This window comes from Ranitomeya imitator, chromosome 4, assembly GCF_032444005.1.
Source record: "Ranitomeya imitator isolate aRanImi1 chromosome 4, aRanImi1.pri, whole genome shotgun sequence".
Taxonomy (NCBI): domain Eukaryota; kingdom Metazoa; phylum Chordata; class Amphibia; order Anura; family Dendrobatidae; genus Ranitomeya; species Ranitomeya imitator.
Window position 1 is genome coordinate 234,474,715 of NC_091285.1, and position 23,617 is coordinate 234,498,331.

Genomic DNA, 23,617 nt, shown 5'->3' on the forward strand with positions numbered 1-23,617 from the left:
ATTCTGTCATGTGCTGCTCCATCCTGCGCCCCCATTTTGTCATGTGCTGCTCCATCCTGCATTCCCATCCTGTCATGTGCTGCTCCCATCCTGCGCCCCCGTTCTGTCATGTGCTGCTCCCATCCTGCGCCCCCGTTCTGTCATGTGCTGCTCGCATCCTACGCTCGTTCTGTCATGTGCTGTTGCCATCCTGCGCCCGTTCTGTCATGTGCTGCTCCCATCCTGCGTCCGTTCTGTCATGTGCTGCTGCCATCCTGCACTCGTTCTTTCATGTGCTGCTGCCATCCTGCGCCCGTTCTGTCATGTGCTGCTGCAATCCTGTGCCCGTTCTGTCATGTGCGGCTGCCATCCTGCGCCCGTTCTGTCATATGCTGCTGCCATCCTGGGCCCGTTCTGTCATGTGCTGCTGCCATCCTGCGCCCGTTCTGTCATGTGCTGCTGCCATCCTGCCCCCGTTCTGTCATGTGCTGCTCCCATCCTGCACCACCATTGTATGATATGCCCCCCATAAGACGCTCCAGTGTGTATGCCCCCGTATGCTGCTGCCATATAAAAAAAAAAATACCATACTCACCTATCGTCCGGCTCCACTGCAGGTGCGTCTTCAAGAAAATGGCGCCGGAAAGCGCGGACTGCGCAGGCGCCGATTCCGGCAGCAGGAATCGGCGCCTGCGCAGTCCGCTCTTTCCGGCGCCATTTTCTTGAAGACACACCTGCAGTGGAGCCGGAGTGTGTCTTCAAGAAAATGGCTCCTCTGCCTGTGACTGGTAAGTCAGAGGGCGGCGCCGGCACGCATTAAGCGCATCATCGCGCCCTCTGAACTGTCACAGCAGAGGAGCCGGGAGACGGAGCCGCACACAGCGCTGGAACGGGGAAAGGTGAATATACTTACCCTCCTGGCGGTCCCTGACTCTCCGGTGGAGATCGCGGTATGCTTCAGTGTTAACGCATACCGCGATCTCCTGGGAGCGTCACTCTGTGGGGGCCAGACTGTGCCGGCGCTCGCGCCTGCGCAGTCTATAAAGGCTTCGGACAGAGTGACGCTCCCAGCGTTATATTATAGGTATATCTTTGCATACATATACCGCCCAAGCGTAAATGTTTTTCAGCCCACTTAGTGCATGAGCATTACCAGTCTAGGATATGCACTCCTTATTAATTGGAAAAAATGTTTTATGAGGCCCTCTACTATGTCTCTTCAAAAATGTATTGGAGTGCCTCCTAATTTTTGGCATCCCTTACACTTAGAGCAAACACTTCACAACTGAAGGAGACCCAGTCCTTAGTAAAGGGGAAAAATGCTTTTCTGAAGATCCACCTAGTTGAGGGAATTTTTTTTTAAACCAAAAGTACCTATGTATTTTATTAGTAAATCATCCAGCGCTGTGTTGTGGGCTATGAGGTGGTCATCACATAGGGAGCTCTTACACTGCATACAGGATTTCATAGTCGGGACAGGAGAATTTGTGCAGTAACACTAACTACAGAAGATCATGGTATCCTCCATATCAGGCTAAGTAGATCATGTTCATCTGTAAAAAGCATCACTTGTGGTATTAAATTGGCCATTACTGGCCCAGTGTAATTGCACATTTATGGACCCAACTGTAACTGTAAATATCATCTAAAATATAAGTTATTGCATTGCTGTAACAATCATTTACCAGATAAATGTTGGTCAAACTATCAACCAACTTCTAATAACAAGTATGGCCACTATTGAAGCTATATGCACACAGGGAATTATAGTTTCTTGCAGAGCTACGAGTTGTTAATCATTTTTAAAATATAAAATATTTCAGCATATTAAAACAACTTGGTTATTATCCATTGATTACTATGAAGACATAAGCAAATAATACTATACGCTAGCAGGAAATGCACGTTAGAATATCGTGTTCTTACCCTCATGTACGTGTTAGAAGTATTCCTGAAATATAATGTATAATATTGTATGACACCATTTGGTTTAATGGGAGGATTCCAGAAAATCTTTACAGATGTAGAGGTGAGACTTCTATAGGATATGTTCTTTGGTGGGTCACTAGGAACTGCAAAATTGAATGAATAACCGTAAGTCTGCAAAATTGATACATACCACAGATAAAACTAGCAATTCATTAAATAAAAACAAATATGGACATTTTAATCCCAAAGCATATAGACCTGTTTCAATAACTTTTAGGTTCTGAGAGAATTGATATTATGAGAAAGAATGGTTTAAATTATATTAAATTTAACAATGTTAATATGAATTCGAGAAAAAATACTAGAAGATAAAGAGGAAATACCCAGTGTAAAGCTAAACTAAAAAAAAATAACTAAAGGGAGGCTATGATATCCTGATATTCATGGAGTCTACTTAAAAGAGTTGGCCAATGTTTAGGGAATTTTGAATCCGCACCGTCACCACAGTTCTGACTGAAATCCAAATGCTGCCTCGTGGAATAAAGTTCATTTTCTCCCGCAGCATTCTGCAACGTGCGGGAGCCGGGCAGTTTCACATCCCTATTAGCCTGCAGATTAAGCTTACATTTGCAGGTTAATAGCATTTTTTCATTTGACAGGTTCCTTTTAAAGCATAACTTAACTGAGATTAATATAGGACAGCTCTTAGGGCCTAACAGGGCTGATCCTTTAAATGAAGCCTATAAAGAAGAATGAGATAGCGGTCTCGAGGGAGCGCTGTCAATCGGCCCAAATCAACGTGGTATAGATCAAGAATAGCTCAGCAGAGAGAAAATGAGCTTTTTTTCCCCAAAAAATTAGCTCTTTTCCCATAAATATGACTTAATAGTGGGCAACCTAAAATCCACATTTATAAGTCTCAATATGCTTGTGTAAAACTAGTAATGATGCTCTTGAGATCCCAGGCTAGGCTGGATCAAAAATGATTAGGCAAGTACCTAGCAACTGGTGGAGCAGGGAGCAGGTGACATTTATGGAGTGCCTTAAAGGGGTTTTCCCAAGAACAAAGTTTATTTTCATTAATATATCTTGGACTAATAATAAGTTCCACAATTGAATGTGTTAAAAAGAAATGTCCCTGTGCTGAGATAATCTTATACATGTGCCCCTGCTGTGTACTGTGTAATGGCCGTGTCTGACCGTGCAGGGACATAATCTGATCACACCACAGCTCCTGGGCAGGGGAGGAAGCAAAAGAGTATACAGACAGAACAGCAGGGGATCATAGCCAATTCTTTCTGTGAGGGTTTGCTCATACCACAATATAAATTGGATGATTGTAATGCAATTTTTTTATCAGATAGAAGGGAGATCTGGTCCTGTCACATGGTATAACACATAGCATGCATTTACTATATACCTCCTTCTAGAGTTTTAAATCTTAAAACGTCACTTTTGACATTTCCATCCCCAAATCTAGTGCTGGATGTGACGTATGCACTATATTCATGATTGCTTTCAAAATCCCTAAAGTCCACTGAAGTATCTTCAATATTGACAGTTTTGTTAGATGTCTCATCCCTAGGACATAAGAAAGAAAACATGTAAATGTTATTTCCGAGTACAGATAGCGCAGATAAAAATACAAACAATAAGGGAGATTTACTAAACTGTCATAAATCATTTAAAATTCTGTGAAGGAGATTTTCAGAGCCGAAAACTGCCTTCCACGGCTTGCACCATATTTAGTATGTGATTAAGACACCCGGTCTAACTAGGGGCGAGGCTTGCCAAAAAGTGGTACTCTATGCATTACCAAAATTTTGAAACAAAATTTCGAAACAAAATTTCTGACAAGATGTAAACAAAGAGATAATGTAAACTTAGACTAAATAGTCTGCAGATGTACCAAATTTATCAAGCAGCAAGAATCACTTTAAAAAACGTGGCGCACTTTAAGACTGTGTAGTTTAAGCTTGCACTGTCTAAAAATTAGAAGAGGTAGTGACAAATATGCCGGAAAATGTGGATACATGAAGAGCAGGAAGGAGGAGTCAATCAATGTGCTGCTGATGAATGATCGATGGCAGGATAAAATCAACAGAATTTTATTATATAGGTTTACAGGTTAGCGCGTTTCAAGGTCCTACACGACCTCTTCATCAGGACAAAAACATTTTCTTTCATATGATCTCTGGCTAAGAATCCCCTGACTTCCTTTTATATCAAGTCCACGTTTCTCTGAGTCCTGTGCTCTCATAGCTGATGGGTGGTTGAGTGGTTTTCCATTCAGCAGAGCTCCCACTTCTCCTGTGCATGCTGCTGCACACACAGCTATTGCTGAAAGCACACATTTTTATTACAGCCACAGCCCTTCCTTGTATTCGTATGTATACAGCAGAATATGTGTATATATACAGTACAGACCAAAAGTTTGGACACACCTTCCCATTAAAAGATTTTTCTGTATTTTCATGACTATGAAGATTGTAAATTCACACTGAAGGCATCAAAACTATGAATTAACACATATGAAATTATATACTTAACAAAAAAGTGTGAAACAACTGAAAATATGTCTTATATTCTAGGTTCTTCAAAGTAGCCACCTTTTGTTTTGATGACTGTTTTGCACACTCTTGGCATTTTCTTGATGAGCTTCAAGAGGTAGTCACCGGAAATGGTTTTCACTTCACAGGTGTGCCTTGTCAGGTTTAATAAGTGGGATTTCTTGCCTTATAAATGGGGTTGGGACCATCAGTTGTGTTGAACAGAAGTCTGGTGGATATAGAGCTGATAGTCCTACTGAATAGACTGTTAGAATTTGTATTATGGCAAGAAAAAAGCAGCTAAGTAAAGAAAAACGAGTGGCCGTCATTACTTTAAGAAATGAAGGTCAGTCAGTCCGAAAAATTGGGAAAACTTTGAAAGTGTCCCAAGTGCAGTTGCAAAAACCATCAAACGCTACAAAGAAACTGGCTCACATGAAGACCACCCCAGGAAAGGAAGACCAAGAATCACCTCTGCTTCTGAGGATAAGTTTATCTGAGGCAACAGCAGCTCACATTAGAGACCAGGTCAATGCCACACAGAGTTCTAGCAGCAGACACATCTCTACAACAACTGTTAAGAGGAGACTTTGTGCAGTAGGCCTTCATGGTAAAATAGCTGCTAGGAAACCACTGCTAAGGACAGGCAACAAGTAAAAGAGATTTTTGGGGGGCTAAAGAACACAAGGAATGGATATTAGACCATTGGAAATCTGTGCTTTGGTCTGTTGAGTTCAAATTTGAGCTCTTTGGTTCCAACCACCATGTCTTTGTGTGACGCAGAAAAGGTGAACGGATGGACTCTACATGCCTGGTTCCCATCGTGAAGCATGGAGGAGGAGGTGTGATGGTGTTGGGGTGCTTTGCTGCTGACACTTTTGGGGATTTATTCAAAATTGAAGGCATACTGAACTAGCATGGCTACCACAGCATCTTGCAGTGGCATGCTATTCCATCCGGTTTGCGTTTAGTTGGACCATCATTTATTTTTCAATAGGACAATGACCCCAAACACGCCTCCAGGGCTATTTGACCAAGAAGGAGAGTGATGGGGTGCTACGCCAGATGACCTGGCCTCCACAGTCACCAGACCTGAACCCAATCGAGATGGTTTGGGGTGAGCTGGACCGCAGAGTGAAGGCAAAAGGGCCAACAAGTGCTAAGCATCTCTGGGAACTCCTTCAAGATTGTTGGAAGACCATTTCCGGTGACTACCTCTTGAAACTCATCAAGAGAATGCCAAGAGTGTGCAAAGCAGTCATCAAAGCAAAAGGTGGCTACTTTGAAGAACCTAGAATATAAGACATAATTTCAGTTGTTTCACACTTTTTTGTTAAGTATATAAATCCACATGTGTTAATTCATAGTTTTGATGCCTTCAGTCTGAATTTACAATTTTCATAGTCAGGAAAATACAGAAAAATCTGTAAATGAGAAGGTGTGTCCAAACCTTTTGTCTGTACTGTATATGTACACATACCTTTCTCTATACCTTGTGTAATGTATATATACCTTGCTGTATTCTCTCTGTTGTATGCAAACATTAATACATCTTTCTGCACGTTCATCCATCCGCTTATCCATGATTGAGGAGTAAAGGATAATCTTTATTACTAGGGCTGCTCTTCTGATGTTTTATGCATTACTTCTGTTCACTGTAACAGTGTCCTGTACAGGAGATTGTGTTAATACTACGAGTAAAGCTGTGGGAGAAGTGACAGGAGCTGTGCTCTCTGCTGGCTTGCAGCCCAGCACAAGGAATCCTGGTAAGTGTAATCAAAAGGGAGCAAATGAATATTCTGTGACAGCAGAGCTGATGCCCGGGCACAGAAAGTGAAACAGCAAGGCATAAAACAATATGAAACTGACAGAAACGATATATGTCAATCTGTAGGGGCTTTATCCTTATGCATTTATGGCAAAAGAAGCTGTTAGGACTGGCGGAACGCACCAAGAAAGGTGATACAGATGCGTTCGCAGTCCGGGGTCCACCGTGCAGGTGAAAACCTGCTGCTAGTAAATACAGGCTATATGGCGGTACACTAAAGTATATACACGTGGGTTCAACCTCACCCAGCGTGAAGGGAGCAATCCTGTTGCATCACAGGATCGCGGTACCGCACCTAAAGCATGAGCGAGTAGTCAGCGTACTTAACCCCAACTGGGATTGAAGTCCGATTAGACCCTCGCTGGCACTACACCGCAACTGGGTGTGTAAGGTAACTAAATACAAATATATGAATGCACAGGAGTGCGAGCAATGCCGCACTGACGGACGCCACCAACCACACTGGCTTGGGTATGGAAAGCGCAAGGCAAGCGCACAGCGCCGTACAGGCGGATACAGCAAGAGGACGCTGCAATGTGTGTTTCGTGCTGTTGGATAAGTCGGGCGCTAGATTAGCAAACATACACCTTCCGCGAACAGACATTCAATAGGGAGGGTTATTTAAAGAGCGACTTTCACTCACAACACACACATATTTACAAGACAATACTAGCGCATGGCCGTGCGGTCATGCGCAGTTTATATAGTTGCAGCACAGGAAGTGGCTACAGAACTTTTGCCCTTCCAAGACCTGCCAAAAGGACCAATGGGATGTGCTGCAGCACCTGAGCATGTGACCCTCGATCTCCAACAGGAGAACTTGCCCTGGGCATGCTCAGTGCGTGCAAACAAGGACTTAGATCCAGAAACGTCCACTCGCCACTGCCCAGCACTGGCCTTAATGGCAGAAGCAGGAAAAGCAGCAGCAACTCTTCGCACAGAGTCAGACTGAGCGAGACGCTGGGATCGACGTCCCTGCTGAGCAGACTCCACTGCGGCTGGAGGAGAATGGGAGACCGCAGCGGAGACGGATTGAGATTCCCCCTGTGCAGCAGAGGAAACTCGACTCGCAACAGAATTAGGGTAATAAGCAACCCCTTTAAGGAAAAGAAAAGTAACATAGAGAATTGCACCACATGTATCATTTTTCATGCATCACTTTGATTAATCTGATGCTATCTTAAAAAAATAAGTATTTTACAATAATACTGATTAACTTCTTTTAAAACATGAATTCATTTTAGTAATTAAAAGTGTTGACAGAAAGTAGCCCACTCAAGTGTTTGGTTATTGGAATTGGTATTTAAATCAAGATGGGCCACATATTTTATACTGTAGGGAAATTTTAGGTTTACAACAGAGAGTAATTGTACTTAAGTTTAAAAAAAAAAGAATAAATCTGCATAAAAATATGCGGTGGATAGAGACAAAGCTTAACTCCTTAAACCCCGGAGCTTTTTCATTTTTTTATTTCTGTTTTCGCTCCCCTTCTTACCAGAGCCATAGTTTTCCATCAATATGGCCATGTGAGGGCTTATTTTTTGTGGGACGAGTTGTACTTTTGAATGATACCATTGGTTTTAGCATGTCGTGTAACAGATAATGGGAAAAAAATTCCAAGTGCGATGAAATTGCAAAAAAAGTGCAATCCCACACTGTTTTTTTTTGTTTGGCTTTTATTGCTAGGTTTACTAAAAGCTAAAACTTATTTTAACTGCCATTATGATTCTCCAGGTCATTACGAGTTCATAAACACCAAATATGTCTAGGTTCTCTTTAATCTAAGTGGCAAAAAATAAATTCCAAAGTGTGCTAAAAAAAAATTGTGCAATTTTCCAATATCGGTAGCGTCTCCATTTTTCATGATCTGGGGTTGGCGGTGAGGGCTTATTTTTTGCATGCCAAGCTGATGTTTTTAATTTTACAACTTTTGTGCAGATATGTTCTTTTGATCGCCTGTTATTGCATTTTTATGCGCCCAAAAAAAGGTAGTTTTGGCGTTTGGATTTTTTTTCTCGCTATGCCGTTTAGCGATCAGGTTAATCCATTTTTTATTGATAGATTGGGCGATTCTGAATGCAGTGATACCAAATATGTGTATGTTTTATTTTTTTTATTCTTTTATTTTGATTGGGGCGAAAGGGGGGTAATTTGAACTTTTAAATTTTTTTATTTTTTTTTAATATTTTTAAACACTTTTTTTAAAATTTTGGCATGCTTCAATAGCCTCCATGGGAAGCTAGAAGCATCCACTACTCGATCGCCTCAGCTACATAGATCACCTTTATGCAGCAGAATTACAGGCTTGCTATGAGCGCCGACCACAGGGTGGCGTTCATAGCAATCTGCCATCAACAACCATAGAGGTCTCGAGGAAACCTCTGGTTGTGATGGCAACGCATCGCTGACCCCAGATCACGTGACGGGGTCAGCAGTGAGCATACTTCTGGCCGTGCGGCCGGCAGCGCTTGTAAAATGCCACTGTCAGAGTTTGACAGTGGCATTTAACTAGTTAATGGGCACGGGCGGATCGTGATTCCACTTGCGCTCATTGTGGACACATGTCTGCTGTTCAAAACAGCTGACATGTCGCAGCTTTGAGGTGGGCTCACCGCCGGAGCCCACATCAAAGGGGGGGATACTGCCAGCTGTTGTACTATTCCATCAGCTGACAGAAAGGGGTTAAAGAGCTATTCCATCTTTAGACATTACAACCTATTTATGCAATGGGTGATAATAATTTGCTGACCAGTGAGTGGTCTGACTGCTGAGACCTCCTCAATCACAAGAGCAGAGTACTTGTGGCACCCCAGGAGTCCGGTTGCCACAGTGGCATTGCCTCCCTCACAGGGGGTGATGTCATGCCTGGAAGCAAGGAGGGATCCCCTTTCCAGGTACATCAGCTTGCAACACCTTTCCAGACTCCAGGCCAGAAGGGGGAGCTCTAACACCTGTTACAGTGAAGGAGGAAGAGGCAAGTGAAGAGAACTTGGGAGATTGAAGCTGCAACTGAGCTCACCCTAGGACTGAGCACCAAGACCGGACACCAGAGTCCTTGATTGTGTGGAGACTGCAGGCCCCGCAACTAAAACCAGAGGGCAGGAGATTGCAGGTCTCCTGGCCCCATCTGACACCCTCAGGTACAGCAGCCTACCAGAGCCCCGAGTCACCACCAGGGAGTGACTGTCATGGTTTACTGTGCTCTCGGGTCAGGTAGTTGCAGGGTTAAATCTTATGGCCTCTTTCTAGGTCCTGGGAGGCTTTTTATAGCCTCACTCTGAGGTCAGTCCTTGTCGTTTATACTCTGACCATTGGCTGAGTGTGTCTGACCCTGGTGTGCCTCTGCTTTGTGCAAGTACTAGTCTGTCTGTTTGGTTTCTGATTTGGTTCTGTCGCTGTTGTGATTTCTGCCTGCTGTTTTTGTACTGTCTATTGCCCGTTCTGGTTTTTCTGATCTCTTGCTACGTCCTGACTATTCTTCTGATTGCCCCTGTGTACTGCGCCGCCCTCTCTGTGTATGACCCCCACCTGTCCGACCTGAGTTCCCCTCTCATTTACTTTAGTTTCCCTGTAAAGACTTACACCCATCTCCAGCAGCAGGACGCTAGCCCCACCTCCTGTGGTCACATGATCGCAGGTCCTCCTGTTCTCTACCATACTCAGCACGCTGTGCAGGTCCCGTCTGTCTGAGTTTTCCTTGGTATCTGACCCCGGGTCCTCCTGTAGTGTGGGTGAGTCACCCTGTTCAGCCGTGACAGTGCTTCGGTGCTGACAGGATCTTGACAGTGACACCTGGAACAGGCTCAAGCTGCCTGCCATGCAGGTAGTGTTCCATTTAATGGACAGACTGAGAGAGGGACTTGAGTAGAGCATAAAGCATCTAGAACCCTGAGAACAGCGCAGTAGGGAGGCCTCCAACCCCACCTGGCAAGGTGGATTCTGAATTGCTTCCAGGCTGCTCGAATCTCTATTAACACCTGTTACCGGTGCTCCGGACTGCACCTTCAACCAGGAATTAAAGGTAAAGAAAACTGCAGCCCTTGTGTCCTCTAGTCCTTTTCTTCTTTCCAGTAACCTCAGTCCTGCATCCCAACATCCACAATCGCCTTATAAAACTGTACCGATAGCCCTGGGGCCCCACTCCACCTGTGAGGAGCAGAACCATCTCAGCTACATCACCATCAACCCCAGTGGTCTGTTTAAGCAGCGTCAGCCATCCCTGCCTGAGTACCACAGGTGGCGTCACGAACAATCCCCTTTCCCTATATAAACTTCATCCCTACAAACATTCCCTCATCCCTTTTATTGCGTGCCTAGGGCCACAGACCCTTTAAGAATCGTCTGACCTGGTGCCAAGTACCCCACCGCCCTAGCAGGTGTCGCATACTACAGAGCCCCATTTCGACTGAGCTGTGCCCAGGTATGCGCACCCCTTAAAAGCTGAGAGCTGTACTTGGCAGTACCATAAAGAGTAAATGCACAGTGCTGCACATGCTTGGCCACCACTCCGTTCAGGTGGGGCAACACAGAACCCCCTTCTCAGGATTGGTGAGGGGATCCGCCTGTCAAACAGGTAATAACTAAAGATCGGGTTAACCTTTAAAGTCGCTGGACAACATAAAATCTAAGCTAATCTTTTGTTATGACAGCCAGGAAAGTTTTAAATGGTTTCAGAACCGGAGATCTGCTAGATACCATTTGATGGCCATGGGAGGGAAGGGTAATGAACCATTGTCGTACAATTAACATTACTCATGTGACTTTTTCTGGTGTTAAAAATAGTTCTAAATGTGACATTTTTATTTGCGCCTTAGACTGGATACACATATTTGTGTTTCACAGTCCAAGTATGGAACACGATGAACCAACCGGCCATGAGTTTTCTGACAAAAATTCAGCAGCCACATGTATTCCTATGAGGCTGGCAAGTTTGGTTCAGATCTGAGGCAAATAAGTGCATCACAGTCATTATTCATTATTTAATTTTCATTTTTTAAAATTTAACATTACTTGGTATAATCTGTTTTTTCATTTTGCTTTGCTTGGCATTATGGATATGGTTTTGGTTACTCAGATGTTTCGTCTATGTCATTATTTGTGCCTTTTGAAAGGTCACAAACATTTTTGTGCAATTGCAGTGCAGTACACCTTGGTGAAGTACAAAATCTGATTAATGTCTTTTTTTGCGGAGTTGAAAACCATCATAAAGCAGCTTATAGCCTATTGAAAAGAATGTATTATGCTTGAATCTGAGGCCACATTCACACATTAAGTATTTGGTCAGCTTTTTACCTCAGTATCTGCAAATCAAAACCAGGAGTGGGTGATAAATACAGAAGTGGTGACGTGTTTTTATTATACTTTTCCTCTGACTGTTCCACTCCGGATTTGGGCTTACAAATACTTACATAAAATACTGAACTTGTGAACTTGGCCTAAAAAGGGTAAAATGCAAAAAAAAAAAAAACATGCATGTTTGAATTTATGCCAATTCTTAAAACATTTTGATGAGCTTGGCACAAAATCCAAAATCGCAAATAGAGAGGCAAGATAATGAAATTGCAAAGGCAAATTATGAATCGGGACCATTAAACCCCAAATGTATAATCACTCTGAACAATAGGATGCGCATACTGTAGATATACTGTATAGAACTTGCAAATAAAATGAGAGATCTGCCAGCATGTGTTTTGTCTTACCAGATATACAGTGTGTAGAAAAGTATAATTCCATTTGGCTCCAAAGGAGGTAGCCATGATAACCTCACAAGCGTGCTGGATAGCTGACTTACAGAGAGGAAGCGAGGAGGGGTGGATGGTGCTGTAAGAACAAAATATTAAGTGAATGAAAATTGACACACTTGGCTCAAACCATCCAATGAAAGGAAACTTAAAAAATGCATGATCAGGTATTTGAACTCTATCGGCTCCAATAAGACTGTGTTACTTTCTTGGCTACAAAAATGAAGGACAATTTTTCATGGCAGTATTAACACATCTGTTTTTGTGATTCAATGGAAAGTACGATTTCATGAGAACACAGATCAGTAGGCATACCACAGCACTTTGCTTAATATATTCTACAAATTCTGTGCCTTTATATTTTTTTGTTCCAATAAAAGAAAAATTTGTTTTATAGGTGTGAATGCATGTAAAAATAAAGTAATTTGCAACACAATTCCACTGGGGGAAGAAAGCTGGAAATAATTATTTCAAGCTTCAAGAGGTGGGAAAATTCCTGCTGGGCATAACATTGAGAGATCATAAAAATATGGGATTGCATGCAGGGCTTAAACCATTCCACGCTACCCAACATATAACACACTCTGATGCCACATTATTAAAACAGAAAATAATACATATGTCAAATATATCTTCTGCATCCTGTAGTCCCAAAGCCATTCATAAATTGTACAGCACAGGAGGCCATGCTTGTAGCTTGGAAATTAAGTTATAAATACATACCGTAGTGATCTTTTCTAACACATCTTTTGGACAACATTTTTGAGGTACATAAAATTAAAATTTTGCTTATCTTTAATGCCCACGAGCTTCATTCCAGAGCTGACCTTTAACCCCTTCATCCCGAAGTCTGTTTTCACCTTCCTAACCAGGACAATTTTTACAATTCTGACTAGTGTCACTTTATGAGATCATAAGGCTGCCGTCACACTCGCAGTATTTGGTCAGTATTTTACATTAGTATTTGTAAGCCAAAACCAGGAGTGGGTGATAAATGCAGATTGTTCCACTCCTGGTTTTGGCTTACAAATACTGATGTAAAATACTGACCAAATACTGATCGTGTGACAGCAGTCTAGCTCTGAAACGCTTCAATGGATCCGACTGATTCTGAGATTGTTTTCTCGTGACACATTCTACTTTATGATAGTGGTGAAATTTCTTTGATATGATAAGTTTATTTGTGAAAAAAATGGAAATTTTGCCATTTTCAAACTTTTAATTTTTATGCCCTTAAATCAAAGAGTCATATCGCACAATATAGTTTTCACACAAAATAACATTTCCCACATGTCTACTTTACATCAGCACAATTTTTGAAACATAATTTTTTTTTGTTAATAAGTTATAAGGGTTAAAAGTTGACCAGTGATTTCTCATTATTACAACAAAATTTGCAAAACCATTTTTTTAAGGGACCACCTCACATTTGAAGTGACTTTGAGGGGCCTATATGACAGAAAATACTGAAAAGTGACACCATTCTAAAAACTGCACCCCTCATGGTACTCAAACCCACATTCAAGAAGTTTATTAATCCTTCAGGTTCTTCACAGGAATTTTTGGAATGTGGAAGGAAAAAATAAACATTCTTTTCTTTCACAAAAAATTTCCTTTAGACCTATTTTTTTTACTTTTGCAAGGGTAACAGGAGAAAGTAGGCCATAAAGTTTGTTGTGCAACTTCTCCTAAGCATGCCAATACCCCATATGTGGGGGAAATCTACTGTTTGGGCACACGGCAGGGCTCGGAAAGGAAGGAGAGCCATTTCACTTTTTGAATGTAAAATTTGCTGGCAAAATTAGCGGACGCCATGTCATGTTTGGAGAGCCCCTGATGCGCCTGAACAGTGGAAATTCCCAACAAGTGACACCATTTTACAAACTAGACCCCTCAGGGAACTTATCTAGGTGTGTATTGAGCACCTTGAACCCACAGGTGCTTCATAGAATTTTATAACGTAGAGCCGTGGAAATAAAAAAATCGAATTTTTCCCAAATAAATCTTTTTAACTCCATATTTTAAATTTTAATAAGGTTAACAGGAGAAATTGATACATACAATTTGTTGTGTAATTTCTCCTGAGTACGCCGATACCCCATATGTGGGTGAATACAACTGTTTGGGAGCATGGCAGGGTTTAGAAGGGAAGGAACGCATTTGACTTTTTGAATGCAAAATTTGATGGAATAATTAGCGGACACCGTGTCGCATTTGGAGAGCCCTTCAAGATCCTAAACAGTAGAAACCCTCCACAAATGACACCATTTTGGAAACTAGACATTATTTAGATGTGTATTGAGCACCTTGAGCCCCCAATTGCTTCACAGAAGTTTATAATGTTAGGCCATGAAAATAAAAAAAAAAACAAATTTTTCCCACAAAAATTGTTTCCAGCTACACATTTTGTATTTTTACAAGGGCAAAAGGAGAAAATTGACCCCAAAGTTTGTTGTACATTTTCTCCTCCATTCACAGATGCCCCATATGTGGTCAAAAACTACGTCTGAGTTACAGTGCAAAGCTAAGAAGATGCAGATTTGCTGCACTTGTTTGCGAGTGCCATGTTACATTGGCAGAGCACCTGAGATGCCAGAACAGCAGAACCTCTCCATAAGTTACCCCATTTTTCCAATTAAACCTTTCAATGAATTCATCCCTGTGTGATGCTCCTATATGCCACTGTCACTACTGAGAGCGGCATCAGAGGGTTTAAATGCACCGATTGTAGGCGTTGCTGCAGGGTGTCAGATCTCGTATAGCAATCGTGCTTCTGTACATATACTGCTGTTTGCGGAAAAGCAGCTCCCGCAGAGCATTATACAGTATGTACGTCGCATGTCGGGAAGGGGCTAACTGCTACATTTTGAATTTTGAAAATTTGCTTTCTATATCATACAATTATATTTTTTATGTTGGACATTGAGTTTGTGAGGGTGTCCCACAATGCAAGTTATTACCTATCCAAAAGATGGTTAAATAGTAGAGTTGCTTTCAGAATCCGAATATTTCACTATTCGATCATCACTAATCTTCACAACTCTGATAATAGAATTTTGCTTAACCGTAGTTCCATTGAAACAGAAGAATAATTGTTGATCAGGCAACTATTTACTAGAAATGAGCGAATTTGCTCGGGTCCCTGCTTATTTCGCAAGCTACAGCGCTTACCAAAAAAGCTGCAGAGGGAACCCTGCTTCCTGGATCGCTCCTGCTGATCAGCTGTTTGTCTCCACAGCTGCATGTGTCGTGGCTGTGTCACAGTCATGACTCATGCATGGAGAGCCTGTGTGTTGGGCTCTCCATGCATGTGTTGTGACTGTCACACAGCCACGACACATGCAGCTGTGGAGCTAAACAGCTGATCAGCAGGTATGATCCAGGAAGCCGGGTTCCCTCTGCAGGTTATTTGGTAAGCGTTATAGGTTACTGAATAAGCAGGGACCCGAGCAAATTCGCTCATTTCTAGTAAATAGTTGCCTGATCCCTGGGGGCTTCACTGCAGAGTCCCCCAACAATTATTCTTCTCTTTCAATGGAACTACAGTTAAGCAAAATTCTATTATCAGAGTTGTGAAGATTAGTGATGATCGAATAGTGAAATATTCGGATTCTGGAAAATCTACACAAATATTTCTAATATCCGTGTATTTGTACCAAATAAAAAAATCCAATGCAAGTCAACGGGAAAGCCGAATATTTTTCTGCTGAACCCAACAAACAGGTCTGGGGGCCTGAGACAAAAGCTGAAATGGATGGGAAAGAGCTAAAACTAAATGGGAGAAGCATGGAGAAGATGCCTGCATGCCTTTCTGACTCACATATGGTATCTGGGAATAATGTTGTCAGACTATTGCGCCGGTTTTACGGCTTTTTAAAAAGACCTATCAAACCAAAACATTTTTTTTAAAGGGAAAAATGCTAAGAAACATTATTTCCTTTATAGTTACATGTATATAATGCAAAATTAAAATAATTAAAAAAAAATGTACCTCCCCTTTATCATATGTTCACATGGAGTGTTTTGGCTTTATTTTTTACATTTTTGAGGGATCTCACTCTTACATTTGGGAGGACCCTCCCTCATGCCTCATCTCTTTACAATTCTATTTCAAATATGCTCATTTGAATTTTGGGCATTGACTGCTACCACCACCTTGTCCACTGCCATGTCATTATGCAGCCATCGCTGACAAGTAGTCAGCAGGTGCCTTGAATCCTGAGTTTGGCAAGGGCCCTCAGGTGGCCGTGTATCATACATTTGGGTGAGCTCTCACTCCTACATTCGGGAGGTCCCTCCCTCATGCCAAATAGTTAGTCAGATAGTGAGATAGTGGAATACATATTCCCCATTCCATTACAGCTGATCAGCAGGTCTACAATTTCAAACCCGCAATTCAAACATTTGAATTTTGGACTTTGCCCACCACCACCACCATGTCCACCCCCATTTCATTATGCGGCCCTCGCTTTTAATTTTCAGAGGACCACCTCTGATGTGAAACCTTCATTTTGTAAGGGCCACAGTTCATTTTTACCACCGGATCCCAATGGAACCACTGCCATAGCGGGTGAAGCCACTGTAAAATGAATATAATACAGGAGTTGGGGAGCTGTATGATCAATGTCAGTAAAGAGGATTCTACCAGACACCAAAAGCCTGAAACCCATGTCAGGAACATAAACAAGCCTCATTTTACTTGGAAGCAGCCGCTTCAAGGGAAAGAGACAGGAGTGCCACTGAACAATCTATGCACTTCTTCTGGAAACCAGGCAGAATGTATTTTTTGCATAGTTTTGAGCAACAATGGAGTAATTACAGGATATGTCCCAGACAGTGTCGAGGTCCGTGGAGTGTATTACTCATGTGACAGGCAGTGCTACAGAGTTAAGGTTAAGACCTTAGTGTGGCAATGACCATTGTCCAATATGTGTACGGCTGAGGCCTAAATAGGTCTGTGGAGTGTATTAAACCAGTCTCTTAGACGTGCTTCAAAAAATACAGAAACTGGCCAATGCCCCATCACCATTTTTTTGTAAGGATACAAATTTAGAAAATGTGAGTGAATCAACAGTTTAATAAAGAAACACAAGACTCATTTAGGAGCATGGAAAAGTCAGCAATGGTCTTTGTCCAGCACCGGACAATATAAATTGCTAACAAATATGTATGCCCTATCTAACTAACAATTTGTGAACACACATATATGCTGACAAGGGACAAGTGAATGCTGCCCTGGGACAACGAACTGGACATGGTTGCTGACTGTTGTGTCTCTGCAACTGCAAGTTGTGGACAGGAAACATCAGCAACTCCTTCCTGGACAGCAGATTGGGAAGGTTGTAACACAGAGGGAGGGCCAACGGTTTCACCGTCAGACACATATTTTGTATCGAGGTGTTCTGCCCACCTACTGGGGTGCTGCATATATGAGCAGTATATGGCGTATGCTAATAGAGGTATTATGTCGAACTTTCCTTTATAAAGGGATGTGTGGGTAAGATTTTAGAACCAGCAGCATATATAGAGCATGTTTCATTACTCATATTTTTATTCTGTGTAAGGTTGAAACCTGAAAAATGTATTATTATTATTATTTTTTATTATAGTGCCATTTATTCCATGGCGCTTTACATGTGAGGAGAGGTATACATAATAAAAACAGGTACAATAATCTTGAACAATACAAGTCACATTAATGCATTTATGCTCACAAATGTCCAAGTGCAGACACAAAAAAACAACATCAGGCTACCAGATACACGTTTAAAGAGACCGTGACAAGGGCAACAAAATAAAAAAAAATAATAATAGAATACATAGAGATTAAGAGTAGAAATTTGACCATTGCGCAATGTACAAAGGTTTCCAAAAATTACCCCAAGGGGGCTGTATCATACACACTGAAAGAGACAGTGATGGGTTCCTCACAATACATTTTGCAGTTATTACAATAGGTAGAGATAGGGAGTACAAGTTTCACCATTGCACAATGTGCAAAGGTTTCCAAAAAATTACCCAACGCGACTATCACGCATGCTAAAATACACCATGATGGGGACATCATAATACACTTTACAGTTATTACAAACAATAGAAATAGAGAGTATAAGTTTCACTATTGCACAATGTGCAAAGGTTTCAAAAAATTAGCAAAGGGGTTTCTCTCAGATCAGCTGATAGACATCATGATAGGGACATCACAATGCTCCTTGCAGTTATTATAGGAGACAAAACAATACCCATGTGGGGTACACATTGATGAACACTAACTAAGTACTTGTTGTAGAAGCAGGAAGAGGAGGAGTTGAGCTCCTGAACAAAACCATTTTGGATGGTAAGGGATGGAAGTTAAGACAACTTAAAAAAAAAACATTTGGCCTGCATTTACATAAAGTTGCTGTCATCTGTAGGGCTTACAAAGTCGAAGGAAATCCAGCCCTTGTTCAATTTTAGAAGAGTCAGCCTGTCTGCATTATGCCGTGTGTGCCTACCCATTATGATTGCACCTGCCAAACTAAAAACGCTTAGACAACACACTCACAGCAGGGCATGTCAGCACCTCCAAGGTGTACAAGGAGAGGTCAGGCCAAATGTGTAGCTTGGACAACCAATAGTTAAAGGGCACTGAAGAATCAGGAAGGATGCTGGTATGGTCATTTAAGTAGTCCTTCACCACCATGGTCAACTTCTCCCTCCTCATCATAGGTACATCCACAGATTGCCCTTGCTGATGGGACGATCTCATAAAAATGGCCCGGATGGTGGACATTCCCCCCCTGAGTTGCACCTGGTGTTTGTGGGTCTCCCCTGTAATTCTTGTGGGTGAAAAGAGTCGGTACCTCTGCCACCAGCTTTGTCTGAGGGTAATCATTTAAGCAAGTCTTCCACTACGGTCCTCTGGCATGCATGCTTTGAAAATGGCATGCCTGCTTCCAACATTAGAAAATAAAATTTCTTCTTGTACCATGGGTCAACAAAGGTGCACAGCCAGTATTTCATGGTGGACATAATGTCTTTCAAGCGAGGGTTTTGGTAAAGGCATCTGGGCATGTGTGGCAGACTACAAAGAGTCAAACGTTCAGTGTCCTCACCAGGAACAACAGTAACCATCCTCTCTTCTTCACGATGCGTAGCCTCCTCCTCCTCTTCAGGCCATCCATGTTGGACAGGCATGAACCTGGGATTGGGAGTGCCCTCTGTAGCACAGAGCAAGAAATCCTGTTCCTCCCCTTCCTCATCTTGTTCCTCGTCATCCCCTAATGTGGCCTGAGAATACTGTGTGACGCTGAGCAGTGTGGTATCAGCCACTGTAATATCTTGCTCCATAGCCACCAGCTAAGCATTCAAAGCTTCCTCTTTCAGATTCTGCAGCGAACGTTTTAATAGACAGAGCAGTAAGATGGTTATGCTCATAATAGCGTCATCTATCTAGATTGTGAGCCCCATCAGGGACAGCGATGATAATGTGTGCAAACTGTAAAGCACTGCAGAATATGTGAGCACTATATAAAGATAAAGATTATTATTATTTATTGTTATCAGCACTCACCATCTTGGTGCAGTACTTAAAGTTTTGAAGAACCTCACAAAGGTCAGGGATACACGCCCACTTGGCAGTTGTCATGAATTAGGGATGAGTGTTACTCTGACCGGCATTGAGAAGCTGGAATTCAGATACTGCACTCTGCTGCTCATTAAGCCTTGCCAACATATGAAAGGTTGAATTCCAGCGTGTGGGCAGGTCACAAATCAGTCATTAAAGAGGCAAATTAAAGTGCTGCTGCACTGAAGCTAGACAGGTGAAAGCCTGAGATGACTTTCGGAAATTTGCGCTGATGCGGCGTACCTTGGCAAGTTGGTCAGGTAAGTCAGGGTATGTTTCTAAAAACTGCTGTACAACCAAGTTCAGTATGTGGGCCATGCATGGAACGTGTATCAGCTTGCCGAGCTTTAAAGCTGCCACCAAATTACGCCCATTATCGCATACAACCAGACCTGGTTGGAGGTTCAGAGGGGAGAGCCACTGATCAGTCTGTTCTTTTATCCCTTTCAACAGCTCAGCTGAGTTGTGAGCTTTATCACCTTTACAGATGAGCTTCAGCAGAGTGTGCTGCCACTTCACCAAGGCAGTGCTGCAGATTTCCCAGCTGGGGAGTGATGGAGAGGCTAGATCAACTGAGGATGAGGAGAGACAGGAAGTGTAATACGAGGAGACTGAAACCCTGATGGAAGTTGGGCCCGCAATTCTTGGTGTGGGTAAGATGTGTGATGTCCCAGCTTCTGACTGTGTCCCACACTCCACCAGGTTAACCGAGGGTGCCGTCAGGGAAATGTATCGTCCCTGTCCACAAGAACTTGTCCACGTGTCTGTGGTTAGGTGGACCTTTCCTGTGACTGATTTGGCCAGAGCACGGCTGATATTATGTAACACGTGCTTATGTAGTGCGGGGATGGCACACCGGGAAAAATAGTGTCAGCTGGGAATTGAGTACCATGGGGCTGCAACCACCAAACGTGTTTAGCGTTTGGGCCTGTGGGTGGGTAGCTGAATATTTCTGCTTTCTATTAAATGTCTGGGCCGGAGACAACGGAAGGCTGCCCTGGGACAACGAAGTGGACATGGTTGCTGACTTTTGTGTGTGTGCAACTGCTGGTTGTGGACAGGAGGCTCAATACCTGCTTGATGGTCAGCAGATTGGGAAGGCCATAACACAGGGGAAGGGGCAATGGTTTCACTCTCAGACACTGATTTGGTACCCAGGCATTCCGACCACCTACTGGTGTGCTTTGTTGCCATGTGCTTTTGCATGCTGGTGGTGCTCAGGTTGGCAGTGTTCTTGCCTCTTCTTAGCTTGGTTTGGCAGATGCTGCAAATTACAGGGGGACAACGCACCCTTGGCCTGTTATCTAGCTGAGTGGGGGGGCTCTGTGGAACAGTTGACACAGTTCTACCTCTGGGCAAAACACTACCTCTTCTTGCCTGTTTTCTTGCTACGTATCCATCCCTCTCTGCACTGCTGTGCTTGCTAGGTGTGCCACCGTCCCAGGATGGATCAGTAGCCTCATCATTGACCATATCGTCTTCAAACTCCTCAATATAATTCTCCTTCTGAGCTGACCTGATGGCAACTGCGCCTCAACCTCTTCAGACATCAACTGACCTTCCCCAACGTGCCTTTCTCCTGGCTGTGGCTGCTCAAATGTTTGGGCATCACTGCACTCCACCTCCTCATGACCCTCTTTAATGGTGCACGATGAGAGGCATGACAAATTTCAAGGGAACAAAACAGTTCCTCAGAGTGGCCAGCATTGGGTTCATGTCTCCTGGGACTCTCGATGATGAGAGGAAGAAGGACCAGGTTGAAGATTCAGATGCCCAGTCCGTGTGGAAAACTTTGTGGTGCTGCTTGTCAACACACTGGAGCATTTGTCTGCCATCCAGCCAACAACATCCTCACACTTGTCTGGGTTCGTTAGTGGTGTAGTGTGCTGACCAAATTTTGAAAGGAACCAGGAGACAGTTACTGTCACCTTCGGATCTGTCACACGGCCTTAGCGGGCACCAACACATCCACATCCCTTAACGTCACCTTTTCTCATCTTTTATACTTATAAAACCAAAAAATACTGGCTTTATTTTTCTCAAATACCCTTACAAAGGTCTTATGTACCATTTCACTATATCTAGCAATGTGTGGCTATTTTTTTGGAGATCGTCTTGCTGACTCACTCCAAATAAGGAGTAATGAAGATTATTGCCCTTGCTAAATTGCCACATACGTTTATCTGTACCCGGATTGCACCAGTCACACAACTGCTTGATAAAGATACACTATTTTTTAAACCAATAGAAAATTATGATTTTTTTCAATCGTCTTGCTGACACACTCCAAATACAAAGTAATGAACATTATTGACCCTGCTAAATTGTCACGTGCGATTATCTCTACCCAGATTGCGCCAGACGAACAACTGCCAGACATAGAAACGCTATTTTTTTAAACCAATAGAAAATTAGAATTTTTTGTAACCTCCTGCTGACACATTGAAGATTATTATCCTGTTAAATTGTCACGTAAGATTATCTGTACCCAGATTGTGCCAGTCGCACAACTGCTAGATAACGATATGCTAATTTTTAGGACAATAGAAAATTATGATTTTTTAACCCCTTTCTGACATTAGACGTACTATCCCGTCGAGGTGGGGTGGGCCCCTATGACCCCGGACGGGATAGTACGTCATATGCGATCGGCAGCGCTCACAGGGGGAGCGCCGACGATCGCGGCCGGGTGTCAGCTGCCTATCGCAGCTGACATCCGGCACTATGTGCCAGGAGCGGTCACGGACCGCCCCCGGCACATTAACCCCTGGCACACCGCGATCAAAGATGATCGCGATGTGCCGGCGGTATAGGGAAGCTTCCCGCAGGAAGGGGGCTCCCTGCGGGCTTCCCTGAGCCCCCCGCAGCAACGCGATGTGATCGCGTTGCTGCGAGGGTCTTACCTCCCTCCCTGCTTGCTCCTGTACTGGCTGTGAGCACAGCGGCCGGAAAGCAGAGCGGTGACGTCACCGCTCTGCTTTCCGGCTGACCGACGCTCACAGCCAGTACAGGAGGAGTGCAGAGCACAGCGCTGGAGGACAGACAGCGTTAGGTAAGTATGTAGTGTTTGTTTTTTGTTACTTTTAGGATGGTAACCAGGGTAAACATCGGGTTACTAAGCGCGGCCCTGCGCTTAGTTACCCGATGTTTACCCTGGTTACCAGTGAAGACATCGCTGGATCGGTGTCACACACACCGATCCAGCCATGTCAGCAGGGAGTCCAGCGACGAAATAAAGTTCTGGACTTTCTTCAGCGACCAACGATCTCCCAGCAGGGGCCTGATCGTTGGTCGCTGTCACACATAATGATTTTATTAACGATATCGTTGCTACGTCACAAAAAGCAACGATATCATTAACAATATCGTTATGTGTGAAGGTACCTTAAGTCTGCATTCCAAATGGAGCTCCTTCCCTTCCGAGCCCTCCCATGCACCCAAACAGTGGTTCCCCCCCACTTTTGGGGTATCAGCGCACTCAGGACAAATTGGACAACAAATTTTGGGGTCCAATTTCTCCTGTTACCCTCGGGAAAATACAAAACTGGGGGCTAAAAAATAATTTTTGTGGGAAAAAATTTTTGTTTTATTTTTACGGCTCTGCATTGTAAACTTCTGTGAAGCCCTTGGTGGGTCAAAGCGCTCAAAACACATCTAGATAAGTTCCTTAGGGGGTCTACTTTCCAAAATGGTGTCACTTGTGGGGGGTTTCTACTGTTTAGGTACATTAGGGGCTCTGCAAACGCAATGTGACACCTGCAGACCATTCCATCTAAGTCTGCATTCCAAATGGCGCTCCTTCCCTTCTGAGCCCTCCCATGTGCCCAAACAGTGGTTCCCCCCACATATTGTGTATAATCGCACTCAGGACAAATTGGGCAACAAATTTTGGGATCCAATTTCTCCTGTTACCCTCGGGAAAATACAAAACTGGGGGCTAAAAAAATAATTTTTTGTGGGAAAAAATTTTTGTTTTATTTTTACG

At 43.2% G+C, this 23,617-nt stretch overlaps 1 protein-coding gene across 1 annotated transcript in view; it reads right to left on the minus strand.

The window, feature by feature from the left end:
• The window catches only part of PTPRQ (protein tyrosine phosphatase receptor type Q), a 536,318-nt gene that overhangs the window by 317,698 nt on the left and 195,003 nt on the right, over window positions 1-23,617 (minus strand). Inside the window, exons 18-20 of the mRNA XM_069762319.1 lie at window positions 11,985-12,105; window positions 3,329-3,489; window positions 1,906-2,051 (exon numbers count right to left, since the gene is read on the minus strand). Coding sequence (XP_069618420.1) covers window positions 1,906-2,051; window positions 3,329-3,489; window positions 11,985-12,105 — 428 coding nt within the window. The remainder of the gene's footprint in view (window positions 1-1,905; window positions 2,052-3,328; window positions 3,490-11,984; window positions 12,106-23,617) is intronic.